The 18,542-nt window shown below is 40.3% G+C and overlaps 2 protein-coding genes across 3 annotated transcripts in view; one reads left to right on the top strand and one right to left on the bottom strand.

Moving 5' to 3' along the window:
• mamdc2a (MAM domain containing 2a) overlaps positions 1-10,027 on the top strand; it is a 163,033-nt gene extending 153,006 nt beyond the window's left edge. Inside the window, exons 13-14 of the mRNA XM_080050121.1 lie at positions 9,542-9,626; positions 9,722-10,027. Of these exons, the coding sequence (XP_079906247.1) occupies positions 9,542-9,626; positions 9,722-9,783 (147 nt within the window). The 3' untranslated portion in view covers positions 9,784-10,027. The remainder of the gene's footprint in view (positions 1-9,541; positions 9,627-9,721) is intronic.
• Positions 10,028-16,774: 6,747 nt separating this feature from the next.
• zfr (zinc finger RNA binding protein) overlaps positions 16,775-18,542 on the bottom strand; it is a 90,128-nt gene continuing 88,360 nt past the window's right edge. Inside the window, exons 18-20 of one of the 2 annotated variants that reach the window (XM_080044572.1) lie at positions 18,250-18,361; positions 17,958-18,055; positions 16,775-17,803 (exon numbers count right to left, since the gene is read on the bottom strand). In XM_080044572.1, coding sequence (XP_079900698.1) covers positions 17,621-17,803; positions 17,958-18,055; positions 18,250-18,361 — 393 coding nt within the window. In that variant the 3' untranslated portion in view covers positions 16,775-17,620. Of the gene's footprint in view, positions 17,804-17,957; positions 18,056-18,249; positions 18,362-18,542 lie in introns of those variants that run through there. The other variant, XR_013845277.1, reaches the window with a different exon arrangement.

The following is an 18,542-nucleotide window of genomic DNA, read 5'->3' as shown; positions in this document are numbered from 1 at the left end:
ACACATGTCCCATTTACAGACACCAAGTAAGTTACAGGACCCAAAACATCAGTTATTACACCATCCTGTAGTGGTTTGCATGTGTATTATTTCAGGCCAGCGAGCATATGCATCCATTACCACAAGAAACATTTCCTTTTTTACTTGAGCTGAGGCCCATCTCCATGTATGCACAGGTGCTGTGGCAGGCATGCTACGCTGCTGCTTACATATGTCACACTGATTTACCTCACTTTCAATATCCTCATCAAGTGTAGGCCACCAAAATAAGCTTCTGGAGAGAGACTTCATTTTCACCATGCCCCAGTGGCTGTCATGTAACTCTACCAATAACCTGCTTTGCAGCTTTTCTGGTACGACCACCCGAAAACCCCAATGTAAACAGCCCTCTTCAACAGTAAGGTCAAACTTGCGTTTTGCATATGGTTTTAGAGCCTCATCTGGAACGTACTTTGGGCAACCTGACAAAATATGTTGCTTTACTTTAGCTAGTACAGGGTCTCTCTCTGTTTCCTGTGCAATATATTTTGCCGTTAAAGGCAGACTGTCTAAATAAGACACTCTGAATACTGGGTTTGGTCTGGGAAAACTGTTGTCGGTTATTGGTAGTCTGGATAATGCGTCCGCATTTCCATGATCTTCAGATCGTTTGTAGGGGAGAACGGGGTAATTTGTCACACGGGTTGGTTGTCACAATCGTTATATCTCGGAACCAGAAGGCGCTGTCTGTGAAATTTTGGTATGTAAATATCCAGAATTGGGATCAGATGTCACCTACATAGTCTTCCTTGGAGTTAGACTGCTGAATTTGAGGTGAGAGGACTGTTTGTGTGTTTCATGTCAAATTGAAAATATTTAGCTCCTCAGTATTTTTCTTCTAGGCTTTTACACAATGGGTTTATAACAAAACACTTGTTACCCATAAAAAGTGTGAAGGGTAAACTATAGTTTAGATTGTGGTTAGCAAGCTAATTAGTTGTCAGATGGTTGTTGGCCTTGATGCTAGCAAAAAATTAAAGTTGGGGTTGGTCGTCACATTTTTGGGGGATTGGTTGTCACATGTTATCCAAAGGCTACAGCCAGAAAAGGAACCCAATAACGAAATAAATTGTCAAGCTGTATCCTCACTGACACCCCAGAGAAGGAAAGAATAGAGCAGGAAAAGGCAGCAAGCATGCAAAAGAAATAAGGGCAACAAAATCAAAACAACCCAGTGCATCCCAAACTAGACCAGCTGCCAAGGCTACAGTAAGTTATGTAGGCCTATTTGTCAACTTGACAATGCAATTACATTTTCAAATTTAGTTATACTTTCTTTCCTTCTTTTTAAGATTATTCCCATTAAGATAACATTGTGACAAACAACCCCATAGTGTGTGACAACCGACCCCTTGATGGGGTTGGTTGTCACAATGTGTAAGGGTGTCTTTGATGATTAATTTCTTCTTTACTACAATAAGATAGAAAAAGTGAGGGGTACACATTTCAAGCCAACACCTTAAGCTTCAATTTAATGTAGGAATGACTATCGAAAGATGTTTAGGTGATGAGCAATTCTCACTAGAGTAAAAAGTGTGCCTACTTACCCCGTTCTCCCCTACTTTATCTCATAGGTATATGCAGCTAAAATCAAGGACCATCTCTGCATCCTAGCCGCAGCTAAGGGAGGTACCCCTGTTTTTGGACCTAAGATCTTCAGTAATGGCTTGTGGTCCGTTATCAGTGTAAACTTACGACCGTACAAGTATTCATGAAATTTCACTACTCCAAAAACCAAGCCAAGTGCTTCTTTTTCTATCTGTGAATAGTTTTTCTCAACACTGGTAAGCATCCGAGACGCAAAAGCTACTGGTTTTTCACTGCCGTCAGGCATTTTGTGTGAGATCACTGCACCTACCCCTACTGGTGAAGCATTACAAGCTAGTATGAGTGGCAGGACTGAGTTGTAAATGTACAAGGACTAGATATAAGTAGAAGTAATAGTAATATATAATTAGATATAAGCTGTTTTTAAGCTTCCTCAAATGCCTTCTGGCGTGATGCTGACCACTCCCACTTTACATCTTTCTGCAGTAACCCTGTCATAGGTGCTATTATGGTAGAAAGGTTTGGAATGAACTTTCCATAATAACTCAGCAGTGATAAGAAAGACTTAAGCTCAGTGGTAGTTGTGGGAACGGCTGCCTTAGCAATAGCTTCACATTTTTCTTGCATTGGGTGAATTCCCTCTGCATCAATGACATGTCCCAAATATGACACACTGTGCTGAAAGAAGGCACATTTATTTTTGTTAACCCTGAGGTTGTGGTTTTTTAGTCTTTTCAGCACTTCTTCCAGGTTTTTCTTGTGTGTTTCTGAATCCTGGCATGTGATCAATATGTCATCTAAATAACAGATAACACCATCTATGCCCTGCATAACTTGATCCATTAGCTTTGGGAATATTGCAGGTGCACTGGCCACACCATAGGGCAGCCTGTTTACTCGGCACAGCCCTTTGTGTGTCTTTATGGTCAAGTGCTGTTTAGAACTCTCTTCTAGCTCTACTTGTTGGTATGCTTGTGATAAATCAAGCTTTGTGAATTGTCCACCTCCTGATAGTTTTGTGAACAAATCCTGCGGTTTTGGTATGGGGTACTGATCTACTTCAAGCCAGGAGTGTCAGGCCAGGACCAAAAGAGGACTCAGATGCAAAGGAAAAATGATATCAAACTCACTTTATTGAGTTCTAAATATCTTCTTACAAGAAGTGTTTAAAGAGACAGGCTAAAAAATACTGTCTCTCTGAAAATCTGACTAAGAACAGAATTCAAGAATATCACAACAGGGGCTTAGGAGAACGAACAAACGAAACACTTCGGCACAGGACAAAGGGAAGACGCCGACTAAATACACATGAGGACAATGGGGAACAGGTGGACACGATTAGGGATCAGGTGAGACAATCAGACCGGTGACACATGAGGAAGGGCAAGTGACCGCGGTGTGACAGTACCCCTCCCTCTAGGGCCGACTCCTGACGGCCCAGGCTGGTCAGGGTGGTCCCTGTGAAAATCTGTGATGAGGATCTCGCCGACAATGTGCGAAATTGGATGGCGTAGTCACACACAGAGTTGTTACCCTGTTTCAGTCCGCTCAGCTCCCGAGCCTTTTCCCGGTTGGTAGTTACTGGGTCGAAGATCTTTCGCAGCGCCGTCTCAAATCCGGTGAGTGATCTGCAAACAGGAGAATCTTGGGCCCACTCTGCTGAGGCCCAGGCTTTGGCTCTGCCAGCAAGGTGGGAAATCATGAAGGCAATCTTTGATCGGTCAGTGGAAAAAGCGTGGGGATTTAGCTCATAGTGTATGGAGCAGTCTATGAGGAAAGCTTTACATAAGCCCAGTTCACCAGAGAATCGTGTAGGTGAAGCCAACTTACATGTAGCTCCCATGATGGTCATAGTAGTAACGGGATTTACTGGTAGAGTGGCGGCCACTGCCGGAGGCGCGGGTGCTGTATCCGTCTGCACTAGATGATCGTGCAGGCCCTGGAGTTGAGAGGAAAGAAGCCCCATCTGGGAGGCCATGGCGGTCTGGAACTCCTCCTGACGAGAGAGTCGGGCTTCTTGGGTTCGCAGGGCATCAGTGAGTTGATCTATCCCTGCTGTGTCCATACTGGCCGAAGTGTAATGTCAGGCCAGGACCAAAAGAGGACTCAGATGCAAAGGAAAAATGATATCAAACTCACTTTATTGAGTTCTAAATATCTTCTTACAAGAAGTGTTTAAAGAGACAGGCTAAAAAATACTGTCTCTCTGAAAATCTGACTAAGAACAGAATTCAAGAATATCACAACAGGGGCTTAGGAGAACGAACAAACGAAACACTTCGGCACAGGACAAAGGGAAGACGCCGACTAAATACACATGAGGACAATGGGGAACAGGTGGACACGATTAGGGATCAGGTGAGACAACCGGTGACACATGAGGAAGGGCAAGTGACCGCGGTGTGACAAGGAGTTAGTAGACACTTAATAGTCCCCACAGATTCTCACTGTTTGATCTACTTTAGGGATATTTACAGTGGGTGCTGTAAATATTCACTGAAATTAACAGGTGTAATAACCCCATCGGCCTCCATTTTGTTTAACTGGGCTTCGACTGCGTCCCTTAGTGCGTAAGGCACAGATCGTGGTTTGCAAAACCTTGGAATGGCCCCTGCAATGACATGAAGTTTAGCTTTCATCCCTGTCACCTTGCCTAGAGTGGGCTGAAACACTTCTGGGTACCTGTTACAAAGCTCCTCAAAAGGTGCTACTCTGTTTACAGAGGACCAATCTAGTTTTAGCTTTTTGATCCAGTCCCTCCCCAACAAAGCTGGACCATTACCTTTGACCACAAGTAGGTTGAGTGTGCAAATGTTCCCATTACACTTTACCTTAACAGAAATACTCCCTCTCACACTAAGTGAGTGTTTACTGTAGGTTCTTAGCACACAATTTGTAGGCATTAGCTTTGCTCTCTTAAACCTACGCTTGTACAGTTGCTCTGAAATGACAGACACGGCTGCTCCTGTGTCTACTTCCATTTTTAACCGTTTTTAATTTACCCTTACATACACATAATAAGGTTTTTCAATCCCTGTATCACATTCAGAAACAGTGTTGACACCTTTAGACCCAATTGAAAACAGTTCAATGTCTCTGACGTTACCTGCCTGGTACTCTGTGTCAAAGCCCGAGGCTGCTTTAGTCTCTGGTGTCCCGGCTTTCCGGTGCTCTGGCTTCTCAGCCGGTGCGCTGCGCTCTCTCTGCGGTGAAACGGCGATGTCCTCAGGCTGACCGTCGGCGTCAGGAAGGCTCGCCTCGCTGTCTTCCGCTGCCGCCGGAGTCCCTCTGCCTTTATCCCGGTCGTGGTCATCCTCAGCGTGCGCTGTAACATCCAGATGCTTGGTCCATTTGGTCTGCGTGTCTTTCCTTCCTTCTGGTCGGGATCTGCAAGCCTTGGCGATGTGTCCTTTCTTTTTACATGCCCGGCATTCCACCTCCTTAAAGCGGCACCCCTCTGGTGTGTGCCCCTTTCCGTTGCATCGATAACATGGCCGCCCGTTTTCCTCCTTTCTCGGCGCTGCTGCCGTCTTGGAAATGGCGTTAGCCTTGAACGACTTGTGTGACCACTGCTGTGCATTTTGTTTAGTCACTTCGTGTGTCAGTCCCATATCATAAGCACGAGCCAGCGTCAATTCTTTAGTGTGGGCGGAATTTAGCATGCGGTCACGGAGTTCTCCACTTTTTACTCCGCACACAAATCTGTCTCTAAGAGCATCGTCCAAAAATGCCCCAAACTTGCAATTAGCTGCTACCTTCCTTAACCTTGCCATGTACTCACTTATGGACTTGTCCTCTCTCTGGTTTCTCGAGTTTAACATGTACCTTTCCGCAATGAAGTTTGTCTTCGGCACAAAGTGTTTGCGCATTAAGTCAATTAGCTCCGACAACGTTTTAACGGACGGCTTTAATGGCACACACAAGTCCATAAGCAGGGTGTGGTTCTTTCTGCCCACCACTGTCAGGAACACGCCTTTGCCTTATCATCGTCATAGGACAAACCGTTTGCTACGAAGAATTGTTCTAGCCTTTCAAAATATGCGTCAAATTCCTCTTCATTTTCGTCGAAGTGAAGGTCTTCACTTGTCCCGAATGCCGTAAATGCGGTCGCCATTTTCTCCGCCATGCGTCCACTCGTCTCGACTGAGTTTTCGCTTGCTGAAAACTCTTTTCACATAAGAAATCCCATCCTCGTCGCCAAAAGTCTGTTGTGTCTCTACAGACTGTGTGGATACACTCTAAAAAGTATATTTTTGAAAAGTTGAAGTAACGCACTTTTTTGAATAAGTCTGACTCAGTTTTCTGCTTTAGCGATGGCAATGTACTTTTGTGGATTACATCAAATTGAAATTGTACTTTACTACATTGACCTGACATTGACTTGATTTTCTTATGCAAATTAAAGCGATTCAATTCGGTTTTCCTGTCTAACGCCCCCTTTCCCACAATGACGTACACTGGTCTAAACCTTTGTTATGTTGCTATTTGCACCCTCAGTGAAGGGGATGTTTCATTCCATTACCTCACTATGCATTTTGTTTAAATAAAATATCTCTTTGTGAACTAACCGTGATTTTGTTGGTTATAACAGAACGGTTTGTGGAACTCTTAAGCCAGATCCCTAGTTCAACTCAGGAGACAAATTACAAAAGAAATTAATCATTCCTTTGAACTTGATATATTGTAACAAGTGTGTTGAAGTAACAAACAGAAGCTGCTGTCTATGTTTAGAATTTTAACAAATAGGGGACATAGTAAACTTATATAGGGTTGAAACACATCTGCCCAATGAAATATAACATCCCCTTCGCTCACGGTGCAAACAGCAACATAACAAACATTTAGTCCAGGTTGCCTTAATTCAATTAAGTTGGTGCAACTATTTTCTTTTAGGTTCTACTGAAGCAATATTTTACTTTAGGATTAAACAAGAAATTGATTCAGAAAACACTGAAATTTTAAGTTGTCGTCCCTTAATTATAAGTTGGATTAATGCAAACTTTTGATTTGAAAACAAACAAACTATTAAGTTGATCTGACTTGAAACAATTGTGTAAGTGTAACTTACATTCTTTATTTCAATAAACTTAATTCAATTGTGTGTTACCGGTTGCCCTAATTCAATTAAGTTGGTTCAACTATTGTCTTTTTAGAGTGTACTTATGATGAAAGACGACAGCGAGGAATATGCATAGAAACGTGGCTACTTTAATAGCAGGCGTACAGCAACAATCAACATGTCTGTTCCTCTTACAGACTGTCTTCTTCTGGCCACTCATGGTTACACAGTTACTTATAATCTATCGCGCCCCCTACAGGCATAACCGGATATAACATGTTTTCCATTCAAACACCACAGCTATTTTTTTGAACAGTCTAATATTCCTTTTTCTTCACTTTCTGTAAAGATGAAGAAACATTAAACAAAAGTTTCTTCATATTTGGATTTGGAATAGAATGTGCAATGTCCCCAATGCATTTGCGTGTTTGGAAATAAAAGCTATGATAAGGATTTTGATCTTGCCTCACTTTTTTAAACACACTGCTATTATTTTGAACACAACTGTATGTGTTAATCTACCTAATGCCGACTGTGTGGTGTAACAATAATGCGTAGGTATTTTTTATGTAGACTGGTGGCCAAAATTACTAGAACACCTGACAGATCTGAAAATATTTACCTTTTTTTGCCTCCAAAACATGATTTAATTTCAAAATGTTAATGGAATATGCAAATCAAACCCACTGTTTTTATCCACTATTAACTTTAATATTTGGTATGTCCACCTTTTGCAGCAATTAAAGCAGCACATCTCTCTGGCATAGTGTCAATATATTTCCTGAGAACTTCAACACAAACAACTTGCCTTCTACAACTCAAAGCAAAGGCTTTCCTTTGAATATACAATAGATCTGTCCAGTTTATTTTCCAACTCGCCCCGAAATTTGCTCGATGTGGTTGAGGTCTGGACTTTGAGGGGGCCAGTGCATATTTTTCAGTGTTCCAGTAGATTTATTCTGACACAGGTAGTACCGGCAATATTTATAGATATAGTTAAAGAATGTTTAGGGTCATTGTCCCCTTGAAAAATAAGTCTGGGCCCAATATGAAGCCTCCCAGATGGTACTCCATGCCTCACACACACATGCGCGCATGCACCCAGTCAAAGACACAGTTTCTGACATTTAAAGGTGCAGTGAGTAGACTTTTAAAAAACAGTGTTAAAACACAGCCTAGGCTCTGTACACTGGTATGTTGCTAGCTACGGTGGGCATACACACAGTACAGACAGGTAGCGGATCATGAGATGAGATATTCACTGATTTTGACAACAAGCGTTCCCCAGAATCACTGACTCCATATTTAAGTCTGGTGCAACACAGCAATTCCAATTTAAAAGAGCAAAAAATATAAAGGTAGGGGAGAACGGGGTAATTTGTCACATGGGTTGGATGTCACATTCGTTATATCTCGCCACCAGAGCGCGCTAGCTCTGAAATGTTGATATAAAAAAGGTCCAGAATTGGGATCAGAGGTCACATACATAGACTTCCTTGGAGTTAGACTGCTGCATTTCAGGTGAGAGGATGTTTTGTGTTTTTCATGTCAAATTCAAAATATTTTGCTTCTCAGTATTTTTCTTCTAGGCTTTCACACAATGGGTTTATAACAAAACACTTGTTACCCTCAGAAAGTGTGAAGGGTAAACTATAGTTTAGATTGTGGTTAGCAAGCTAATTAGTTGTCAGATGGTTGTTGGCCTTGATGCTAGCAAGAAATTCAAGTTGGGGTTGGTCGTCAAATTTTTTGGGGGGTTGGTTGTCACATGTTATCTCAAGGCTGCAGCCAGAAAAGGAACCCAATAACGAAAGAAATTGTCAAGCTGTATCCTCACTGACATCCCAGAGAAGGAAAGAATAGAGCAGGAAAAGGCAGCTAGCAAGCAAAAGAAAAAAGGGCAACAAAATCAAAACAACCCAGTGCATCCCAAACTAGACCAGCTGCCAAGGCTACAGAACGTTATGTAGGCCTATTTGTCAACTTGACAATGCAATTAAACATTCAAATTTGGTCCTGCCTCCTTGCCTTCTTTTTAAGATTTTTCCCATTAAGATAACATTGTGACAAACAACCCCATAGTGTGTGACAACCGACCCCTTGATGGGGTTGGTTGTCACAATGTGTCAGAGTGTCTTTGATGGTAAATTACTTCTTCATTACAATAAGTTGGAAAAAAAGAGAGACACACATTTCTAGCCAACACCTTAAGCTTCAATTTAATGTAGGAATGGCTATTGACAGATGTTTTGGTGATGAGCAATTCTCACTAGAGTAAAAAGTGTGCCTACTTACCCCGTTCTCCCCTATATCTGAACTGCTTTGAACAGGTTGAATACAGAAGAACATCATTGCTAAACGTTTGAATTGCTTATATTATTGTGTGCAATATCACATAGCTATGGTACTAAAATTACATTTCTTTCATAGTTAAAATAATTTAGATTTCTAAAACAAATAAAATCCCAAAAAATTTGAGTTGTCAGTCCGAAAGACGCAGCCAGACCAGATACCGATATTGGATCAGATCGGCCCCATACCTATCATAGGGTGTGTGTCTGCATGTCAACTCCTGAGGGACTGAATACCAACTTCATCTCAATGGTTGGTCAGCAACCTGCATGATAGCACGGTGTAATCTTTTAGTGAATGGGTGAAGAAATGTGGCGAAACCCAATCACCATATTCCATTTCATTGTGCAGTTAATTGCCCAGCTAGGAATTTAGCAGCCTCTAATGAATGCCATTAGATAATTATTATTAGACAATATTTTATTGAACATGATTTAGCATTCTTAATAATTTGTCCCACACTCTGTTCTGTGGTAAGTAGACATCACAGTGAATTTCACACATGTTTATGCAAAGTAGTAACGTAGTTTGTGTTTCTTGCAGATTGTGTTTGAAGCCATCCGAGGCCCATCACTACGAAGTGATATTGCCATTGATGACATCCATTTTAAAAGGGGGCCATGTGAAGGTTGGTGTATTACACTTAACACATTCACCTCTCCATATTGCAGACATATTACTTTACATCAGCAAATGTATCATTTGTCTTGTCCTTCTCTTCAGATCCTGGTGACATCACTCCATACTCAGGCTTCTCAGAGGATTACAATGAGATTGAAAACTAAGACTGGCAGGGAATCCTTCTGTAAAAATGTTCCTTAGCTTTTCATAGTTGTGCAGGATGTTTTTATTAGGGCTGTCAAACGATTAAAAATTTTAATCAGATTTATCACAGGATTCTGTGGATTAATCACGATTAATTTTACCATTCGAAATATGCCCGAAAAATTCGAATTTTCTCTGTATATTGTTGTATGAACGGAAAGATAAATGACAGAAGGTGGATATGTACATTTAAAATTAGTAGGTTTATTAATTGAAAATCCAAATTATGGTTTTAATACTGAAAATAAATTTAAACCAAACCATACTTCAATTGGTCTGTCTCTTTACTATGTTTTGGGCAAATATAGGATAGGTGAACCTATAGGTTGTGCATTCTTAAATACAACTTGATTACAGTCCGCGGTTTGTGTGTGTGTGTGTGAGTGTGTGTCCGTGCGTGCGTTTGTAGACGCGACCACGTCATGTGTACCTGGAAGCCGACGTTATGTTGATGTCTGATCACACACACCTCTGAAAACTGCAGACGTTTGTGTCCTCACGGGCTCTAAACAGAGCAGACAATGTTTCTCCTCCTGTTGCTCCCGACATCAACTGCCACCCGCGGCAGTTGATTTTATATTATCTATGCCCCCAACACAGACGTGACCGTTAGCAGTTTAACCTTCCTCCTGTGTTAACTTTCTGCTACCATCCATGGTGTTAGCGGGTCGGTTTCGACCTGTGTCTGAAATCAGCTGTAAAAAAAACACTAAAAACAATTATCTATCTTATTTTTTGTTTCTCATCTCTTGGTTACCTTGTTAGGCTTCCTTATCCATGAACATATTGTTTTTAATATTTTTGGTGTAGGCGGATAGGCCTTTTTTTTGTCAGTATGCGCCTCAATTTCAATTAAAACATTTGTAAAATGAAACTTGAGAGAATCATATAAATAAATATTTGGTTGTTGTGTTACCTGATTATTACTGAGGGGTATGAGAACACATTTCTTAACCTTCAGTGCATCCTTAAAAAGACTCACACTGAGCCTCCTTCGGCACTTAAGATGTCAGTTTGAATTGATATGTAGATAAAAATAACATGAATGTATTTTTCCACAATTTTTTTTTATAACTTTCTTTTTCAACTCGAGTCCTCACCATACAAACCATATTCATCTTTATTTTAAGGATTTTAACCCTTTAAATTCCAGTTGTTTTAGAAAAAGTCAGTCGGTTTTTTTTGTGAAAAAACACAAAAAATCAATTAAAAGCAAAATTATTAGTCTGAATTGGATTTTTTGGAGGGGGATTATAAGAGTGTGATTGATGTCAAAAATTTGCAATGATATTGATTTGAATGCATTTTTATATTTTTTTATATCTAAGATTTAAAAAAAGACTCACACTCGGCCTCCTTCGGCACTTAAGATGTCACTTTGAATTGAATGCATTTCTATTCTTTTTGCTATTTAAGATTTAAAATGCGCCCTCCATTAAGGGCCATTGTACGGCACACAGAATTCTATTAAAACCACACTTTTTGACCCTGCTGCCAAAAGATGAGAGAAACTGATTTTTTTATTATTCTTTTGGTTCCTTGTACTAATGTCTTGACATTTTCCATTTTTTGTGTTTTTTACTAGTTGTTGCTAATTTCACACATATGCCAGTGTTTCAACTACAGGCTAAAATGTAAATTTGCACTCCCTTGCTACTTAGGCCACTGCAGGCCACATGAATAAATTATTTGAGATAACATGCCCTGTCTGGGTTCTTCATAATAGCATAGAGTAGTGTATATGTGTATTTCAACAAATATGTATTTGTGAATATGTGTGCCTGTGTGTGTATCAAATAACAGATAGTGAAATTCACATAGAAATACAGCTCAATGTAAATCCATGAAAACAGCATGTTTCGATCCCATGGTTAATTGAGGATAAGTTTGTGAATATGGTAATATTACACATTCATCCTGCTCTTATAACTTGAAATTTAATATTTTAATGATTTTTTCAGATGTTTTATGAATTAAGTCCTGCCTATAGCCTTTACAACTAATAACAATACAAAATGAATCACAGTTCCCTCGTTTCCACTAGGGGTATCTTTGCTCTTCAGGCCTATAAGGATGAAATTCACGCATCAGCTGTAAAATAGTAAAAATGTAAAATTTCAAGGTATAAGAACAGGATGAATGTCTAATATTACCAAATTCATGTATTTAACCTCAATTGACCATGGGATCAAAACATGCAGTTTTTATGGATTTACACTGAACTTTTTTTCTCTATGTGAATTTGAGTGTCCGTGTTTGGATACACACACAGACACGCACACACACTTATTTGTCGAAAAACACATCTATACTATACTATGCCATCACTAAGAATACAGAGAGAGCATTTTAACTGAAACAATTTATTCATGTGGCCTGCAGTGGCTAGTAGCAGAGGAGAGCAATATTAAATCTCAGCCTGTAATTAAAACCAATGGTATATGAGAGAAAACCGATGCAATTAAAAAAAAAAAAAAAATTTAAGTTTTCAAGACATTAGTGCAAGGAAATAAAACAAAACAAAAAAAATCTGGTTTCTATCAGCTATTGGCAGCAGGGTCAAAAAATGTCGTTTGAATGGGAGTCAATGAGGGGCTTTTTTGGCCAAGGAGGCTGACTGTGAGGAAAATTAATATACAGTGCATTATAGTGTAAATTAATGAATTGAGGTTAAAATTCATAAATTGGTCAGAAAACATTAGCCTTGACCAAATATGAAGCCATTTGCATGAACACAGCCTCAGCAGTTGTGAAATGAAAAACCAAAATGTACCAAAAAAGGCCTAAGATGCACTGAAGGGCTAAATTAGTTTTATTTATTTTTTCATAATAATATTATTGACCTTTTTAACATCTATGGTGTTACTGGTCAATAACGACCCATAAATATTTATTTCAGAAAACAGCAAAACAACTTTTATTTCAGCATTATACAAACACACAATGAAAACCAGAACAAGTCACAACACAAAATATATATTTGCAAGGTCAAATAAACAACAACCAATCAACAAATCAAACCAATCGAAATCAATTACTAGTTCCAAAACTAGTAAAAAAAAAACAGAGTAAAAGTCTCTGTGTGCATGTGTATGGTTGTGTGTTCAGATGTGTGGCAAAGAGCAACACTTTCAGTGTTCTTTGCAGAGATATTTCTTAAGCTGAGAACACACCGGGCGCGTTGGCGCTTTGGGCCAAAGCGACCAACGCGCCCGATCTGGCGCTTGGTCATTTTGTGTCAAAAAGTGGTTCAACGCGTCCCTCCAACGCTTCGCAGCTAGTCTCCCCCCCATATATTTATTCCCCTGATCCAGTGCTTCTCAAATGGTGGGGCGCGCCCCCCTGGGGGGGCGTCGTGAGTTGTCAGGGGGGGCGCGGGCTGCCTTGATTTCCAACTAACAAAAAAAAAAAAAAATGCTTTTTTTTTTTTTTAAGTGCTAGCAAGCGCTGTGTGCTTGTGTATGGTCATATCCGCGCGAAAGGCCGTGATTTGCAGTAAATAAATGTCCACATGTGTCTCCAAGTGTCTCTGTAGGTTATTTAAAAAGAAATCAAGCAAGTAGACTAATAATAACGTTAATGAATTATTGGTTATCGCATGACAGAAGGCCTATTGGCCTATAATAATAAAAAAAACACCACCTTAACTATGTTTACAGTTTAAATTTGCAAACCTCAGTGAATCATTTGCTCTTGTTTCTCTGTCCTGAGATTCACACAGACTGAGCAGTCTTGTTTAAATGTTACAAATTGAGCTAATAAACTGAAACTTTGAATGTTTTTGCTGCAGAAGTTATCTCAGCAAATTTTTGTTATCTAATTTGATAATAAGGTGATTGTATGCAGAATGCTCGTGCCAGAAACTCATGCAGTGGTTTTGTACAGATAAATAAATAAATATTGGCAGGTTCTCAATAGTATTTCAATTTAGGGGGGGGCGCGAAAAAATTTCGGTCCCCTAGGGGGGGCATGACAGAAAATAATTGAGAAGCACTGCCCTAATCAACCATGGCTGCGATCAGAACCGACCCGACACAACAGCGATCATGTCCGCACAAAAACAACAACAACACGGCCAACAATTGTGCCAAAAGACAAATAAACAGCAACTGAACAGAACAAATAGCCTTAAAACAGATTCACGCCACTCGGAAATGAACACAAACAGCAAGGCAGCACCATACCAAACACATTTACAGCAGCATTGTGTGCAGGGCAGTAGAAAATAAAGGCAACTAGCCTACATTACCCTACCTGGCTGTGACAGGGGACCGTGGCTGGCGTAGATATAGGCATAAACACCGGTGCTTCGCTGTACTCGTTGTGAAAGTTCCCCGGACTAAGCCGTTATGTTTGGCTTCATTATATGGAGGTGGTGGCCGCACACAACCGGGTGAGTTAACTAATGCTATCCGACCGGCGCTAACTTGGTTTATCAGCCACACATATTCACTGAATTAACCAGGAAGCCCATTCTCCTGGTTCACTTTCCCCACGTCTTGTAACCCCGAGCGGCTTCATACAGCACCAGGCAGCCAGCCGTAAATACATTTCCTACTCGGTGTTTGTCACGGTCTCGCAAACACAGCGGTGATTATTTGCTCCTCCATTTTGTCTGAGATTTTTCTGTCCTCCGGCTCTCTGCCAGTGACGTCGGGTCAAGCTCACCGCTGATTGGCCAACGCGGCTAAACGTCACGCGCTGGAGCGTTGAAAGTTACATTTTTTCATCTTTTTTTGACGCTTTGCTGGCGCGTTGACGCTTTGGTAACGCGCCCAAAGCGACGCTTTGCCGCGGCCAACGGATCCTCGCGCCTAAACCAATGGTTCCCTATGCAAAAATAGGATTTTTCAACGCGCCCACCACACCTTTACAGTAAAGCACAATAAGTCTATCTTTCTGTCCTTACTGCTTCGGCAGACCTTACACCTCTTATTTTTAGAATCAGGTGGCCATTTTCACCAAAAACATGATCCAGAACTTGGCTCACTGTATATCTCCTCATTTTTGAATGCTGCAAATAGGATATGTGTACTCTGCAAGTCACCAACTCTACACTGAATTGACCTCACATGTCTGGATATGCCCGTCTGTTTGTTTTCGGTGTTATGCAGATATAAGGGCAAAAAAAGTCAAAATGAGAACCCCCCAGAGCTCACATGATTGGGAGAGGAGCTGACTGTCATTGTGTTGGATGACAGTGCACTTATGATTTCAGTTTTGGCTCGTTATTGGTTTTTTTAATCTAAGTTTATAACCAGGTCGAAAACGACCCTAACACCACCAGTGTTATAATTTCCACCAGAGCATTTTATAATTAAGTGAATTTTTTTTATATTTTTTTATTTTGTTGAAATAGAGGTTCCTGACAAAGTCAAGAAATCTTGATGCAATAAACAAAATGTAAGTGGTTCTTTTATGGATTTGAAAACCAAAACGAGAGGAAGGTTAAAACTTTAAAACACGGCATGGGCTAACGTGCTGCTATGTTTGTCTGCGCGCAGCTACTGATCCTGGGTCAGCTACGACGCTAGATGACTGTAGTACAGAGCCGGTGGGATGTACGGGCGGATCATTCTGCGCATGCGTTAAAAAAATTAACGCCGTTAATTCCAGAAATTAATCACCTTGCGTTAACGCGTTAATTTTGACAGCCCTAGTTTTTATATAAGTTTTAATGTGAACATCCACAATAGACATGTACCAAGTTGTACACTTTTAGTTACAGGGGTGGGGGGGGGGGGGGGGGGGGGGGGGGCGGGGCTCACATGTAACAGATTTTTAGTTTGATTACGGCCCCCGGACACAAAACTTATAGTAAAGTAATCCAGTGATTTTGTATTGAAATGCTATCAAGGTGTCGGTCTTCAAGGAAAACTTCAACCTTTTCGCCTCACTCGACAGCTCGAGAACTCAACAGAAACCATTCCTGTAACTGTGTGAGCATTTTATATTTAGAAATGGGCAAAGGGGGGCGCCCTTAGCTCAGTTGGTAGGGCATCCCCCCGGGCCGGGCCCAGCAGCAGACCCGGGTTCGATTCCCGCCCGCGGCCGTTCTCTGCATGTCACTCCCCTCTTTGCCCCATTTTACCTGTCTCTCTGCACTATCAATAAAGCATAAAAATGCCCAAAAAATAAATAAATAAATAAATGGGCAAAGGTCGCTCATCCAGGTTAGCTTAGCTCACACACTGGTAGTCAAGGAGAGCCGGTCAAAATGTAAACTTTACAACATCACTTAATACTTCTGTGTGCTTTATTTTTTACAATTTATTAACTACGCTATGTTGCGCTCTGTATTTTTACATATCAAGTCTTTTTACAAACGAAGTAAATATGTGAGCGTCCATGCACATCTTCGTATAAGTCGATTCTAAATGTTTTATAGCACAAGAGCATGGTGGTATGTGGTATGTTTGTAACAGCTTATAGCACTGGATCATGTGACATATGAGGCGGCCTAAAGGTTTACAAGCTGGATCGGTGTCAAACGACATACTTAGACTCCTTGAAAAACATGCGTCGCACGCTTTAATGAAAGCACTTCCCCCTAATTCCTAATAATAAATACAAAAAAAATTATACAATAATTAATATTTCAGTCTGTCTGGAAATGTTTGACTGTGATGACGTAAGAGCCGATTGTTGAGAGGCTGTGAAATGCTGTGATTGTGAATTCATTTTTATGTACACAGACTATACCTGCCCACTCTTGGCAGACATAGGGACCTGCCTCTGTAGATTTACACCAGTGTTAGAATACACATTGTCATGTCGACTGGAGATACACATTGTCATGTCAGACTGGAGATAGCTCAGTGAGAAAATACCCAGACTTCTATGCCAATCTATAACATACTGCTAGTAAACCGCTTACATCTATACACTTTTTCTTATTGAGAAAGTAGCAGTAACACAAGTAGTTAGCAAAAGATACACGATTCTTTGATCTGGAAATGTATTTATTCTGCTAATGGGATTGCGAAACAAAGAACAAAGCACGGCAAGCATACAACAGGACAAACACTGAAGGGCAATAACATACAGTTCCTCCCAAGTCATGATTTTATTCTAATTGCAAGTATTAAACTTAAATTAGCACCTAACCAAGTTAAGAAGCAAGCAAGCCAATAAACGTCCTTATTTAACAGGAAAACATTTTACAGCCATGAAAGTAAGCTATGTGAAAATGGCTGTTTTGCACAAAGAAAAGCATTATCTATTTAATGACAAATACTTTCATATATATTTGAAAATGAATTGACAACTACATTTAGGGCTGACGACTTCACTAGTAACAAAGATCTAATAACAGTTCTTCTGAACCTTTGTGCAATGCCTCATAGGTCTTTCATCTCGTTTAGAAGTGTAGCCTTGCATTGAAACATTAGACCAGAGCATCAAACATTACTTGCATTAAGCACCAAATCATATTCAAAGTAAAACACTGAAAATGAAGTTGGCCTAATAATGCTTCACAACAGTAAGAACACAGTCCAATTCTGAAAAAACTAATGTCAATGCCTTCATTCATCTGTATAATCATTTCTAGTCGTGCTGTTCCACAATACAGAACCCCAACATTAAGAAATCTACAACTAAAACAGTACTAAAATTGACTTGTTTGTTAGTGTAATACAGAGCGAGCCTGCAATTTCACTGATACATCTGTAGCTTAAAAAAGGGAAACAAATTTAAAAAGAAAAAACAGCAACATTAGACCTTAGCCAGCACACAGAAGTAGAGCATGTTAGTACATTTTTTTATGTAGATTGCTTTAAATTTGTAAAGCGAAGCTTAGAAATTTTCATAATCTTTCTTGTCCTTTTTGCCTTCACCCTCAAAGCTGTCTGTCCCATCACTGTTGTCACGGCGACGCTTGCGGCTGTTGCGGATGTTGAAGCGAGGGTTAATCGCTGGTAGAGGATCCATACCCAACACTTTATGAATCTGACGGAATGCCAGCAGCCTCAGAGCAAACTGTATAGAAAGATTTGAAAACAGTTACTTCTAGTCAAAACAAAGTAGCTCACTTTGAGCAGAGGTTGCCATCTTGATGAAAGAAGATCAACTAAACCAATCACAACAACTAACTCATCCAACATTGTTTTGGTCATTGTATGCGAGTATTTACTTGGGAACTTGAGGTAATGTCCTCTCTCTGTTGTTCTCCCATGAGTGTGAGGGTATCCACAGGTTTCTTTTCACAAGGATCAGCCAATCCTGGCCCACCTGTTAAGAAAAATAAAACACCATTAGAACATTTATTTCCTGTTTTTTTTGGTTGTCCTCTATATCAATACAACAGAGTTCTATGAGAAAGAATGTACTCTACACACTACATCATCTCAAGAATCTAAATCATTTAATTTTGTTAATAAGTAGACCATTAATCAATGCATAGCAGAATGGGTAAAAAGGCTTACCAGGGAGTAAAATCCCACATGAAATACATTCAAAGATACGCCTCAGTGCATCACCAGGACTGAGGGGGGTAGAAGCACTACTGATGGCCTTCTCAACAAGGAGCTCCATGGCCTGAAAAGGTCAAGACAGTGAAGATGGCTTACATGTATGTAGGGAAAGGACCCATCCAATATCGCTATCAGCTCCGAAATGGCTACAATGTAGTAAAGTTTCATTTCAGTGCATCCCTACTACAAAGCTCTCAGTTTTGTGGCTGCTTATAAATACCTAGGGGGCAAAACCCCTTTTTTTT

The sequence above is a fragment of the Ammodytes marinus genome, assembly GCF_949987685.1.
Source record: "Ammodytes marinus genome assembly, chromosome: 2".
Lineage (NCBI taxonomy): Eukaryota > Metazoa > Chordata > Actinopteri > Uranoscopiformes > Ammodytidae > Ammodytes > Ammodytes marinus.
This window is presented reverse-complemented; position numbering and strand designations above follow the sequence as displayed.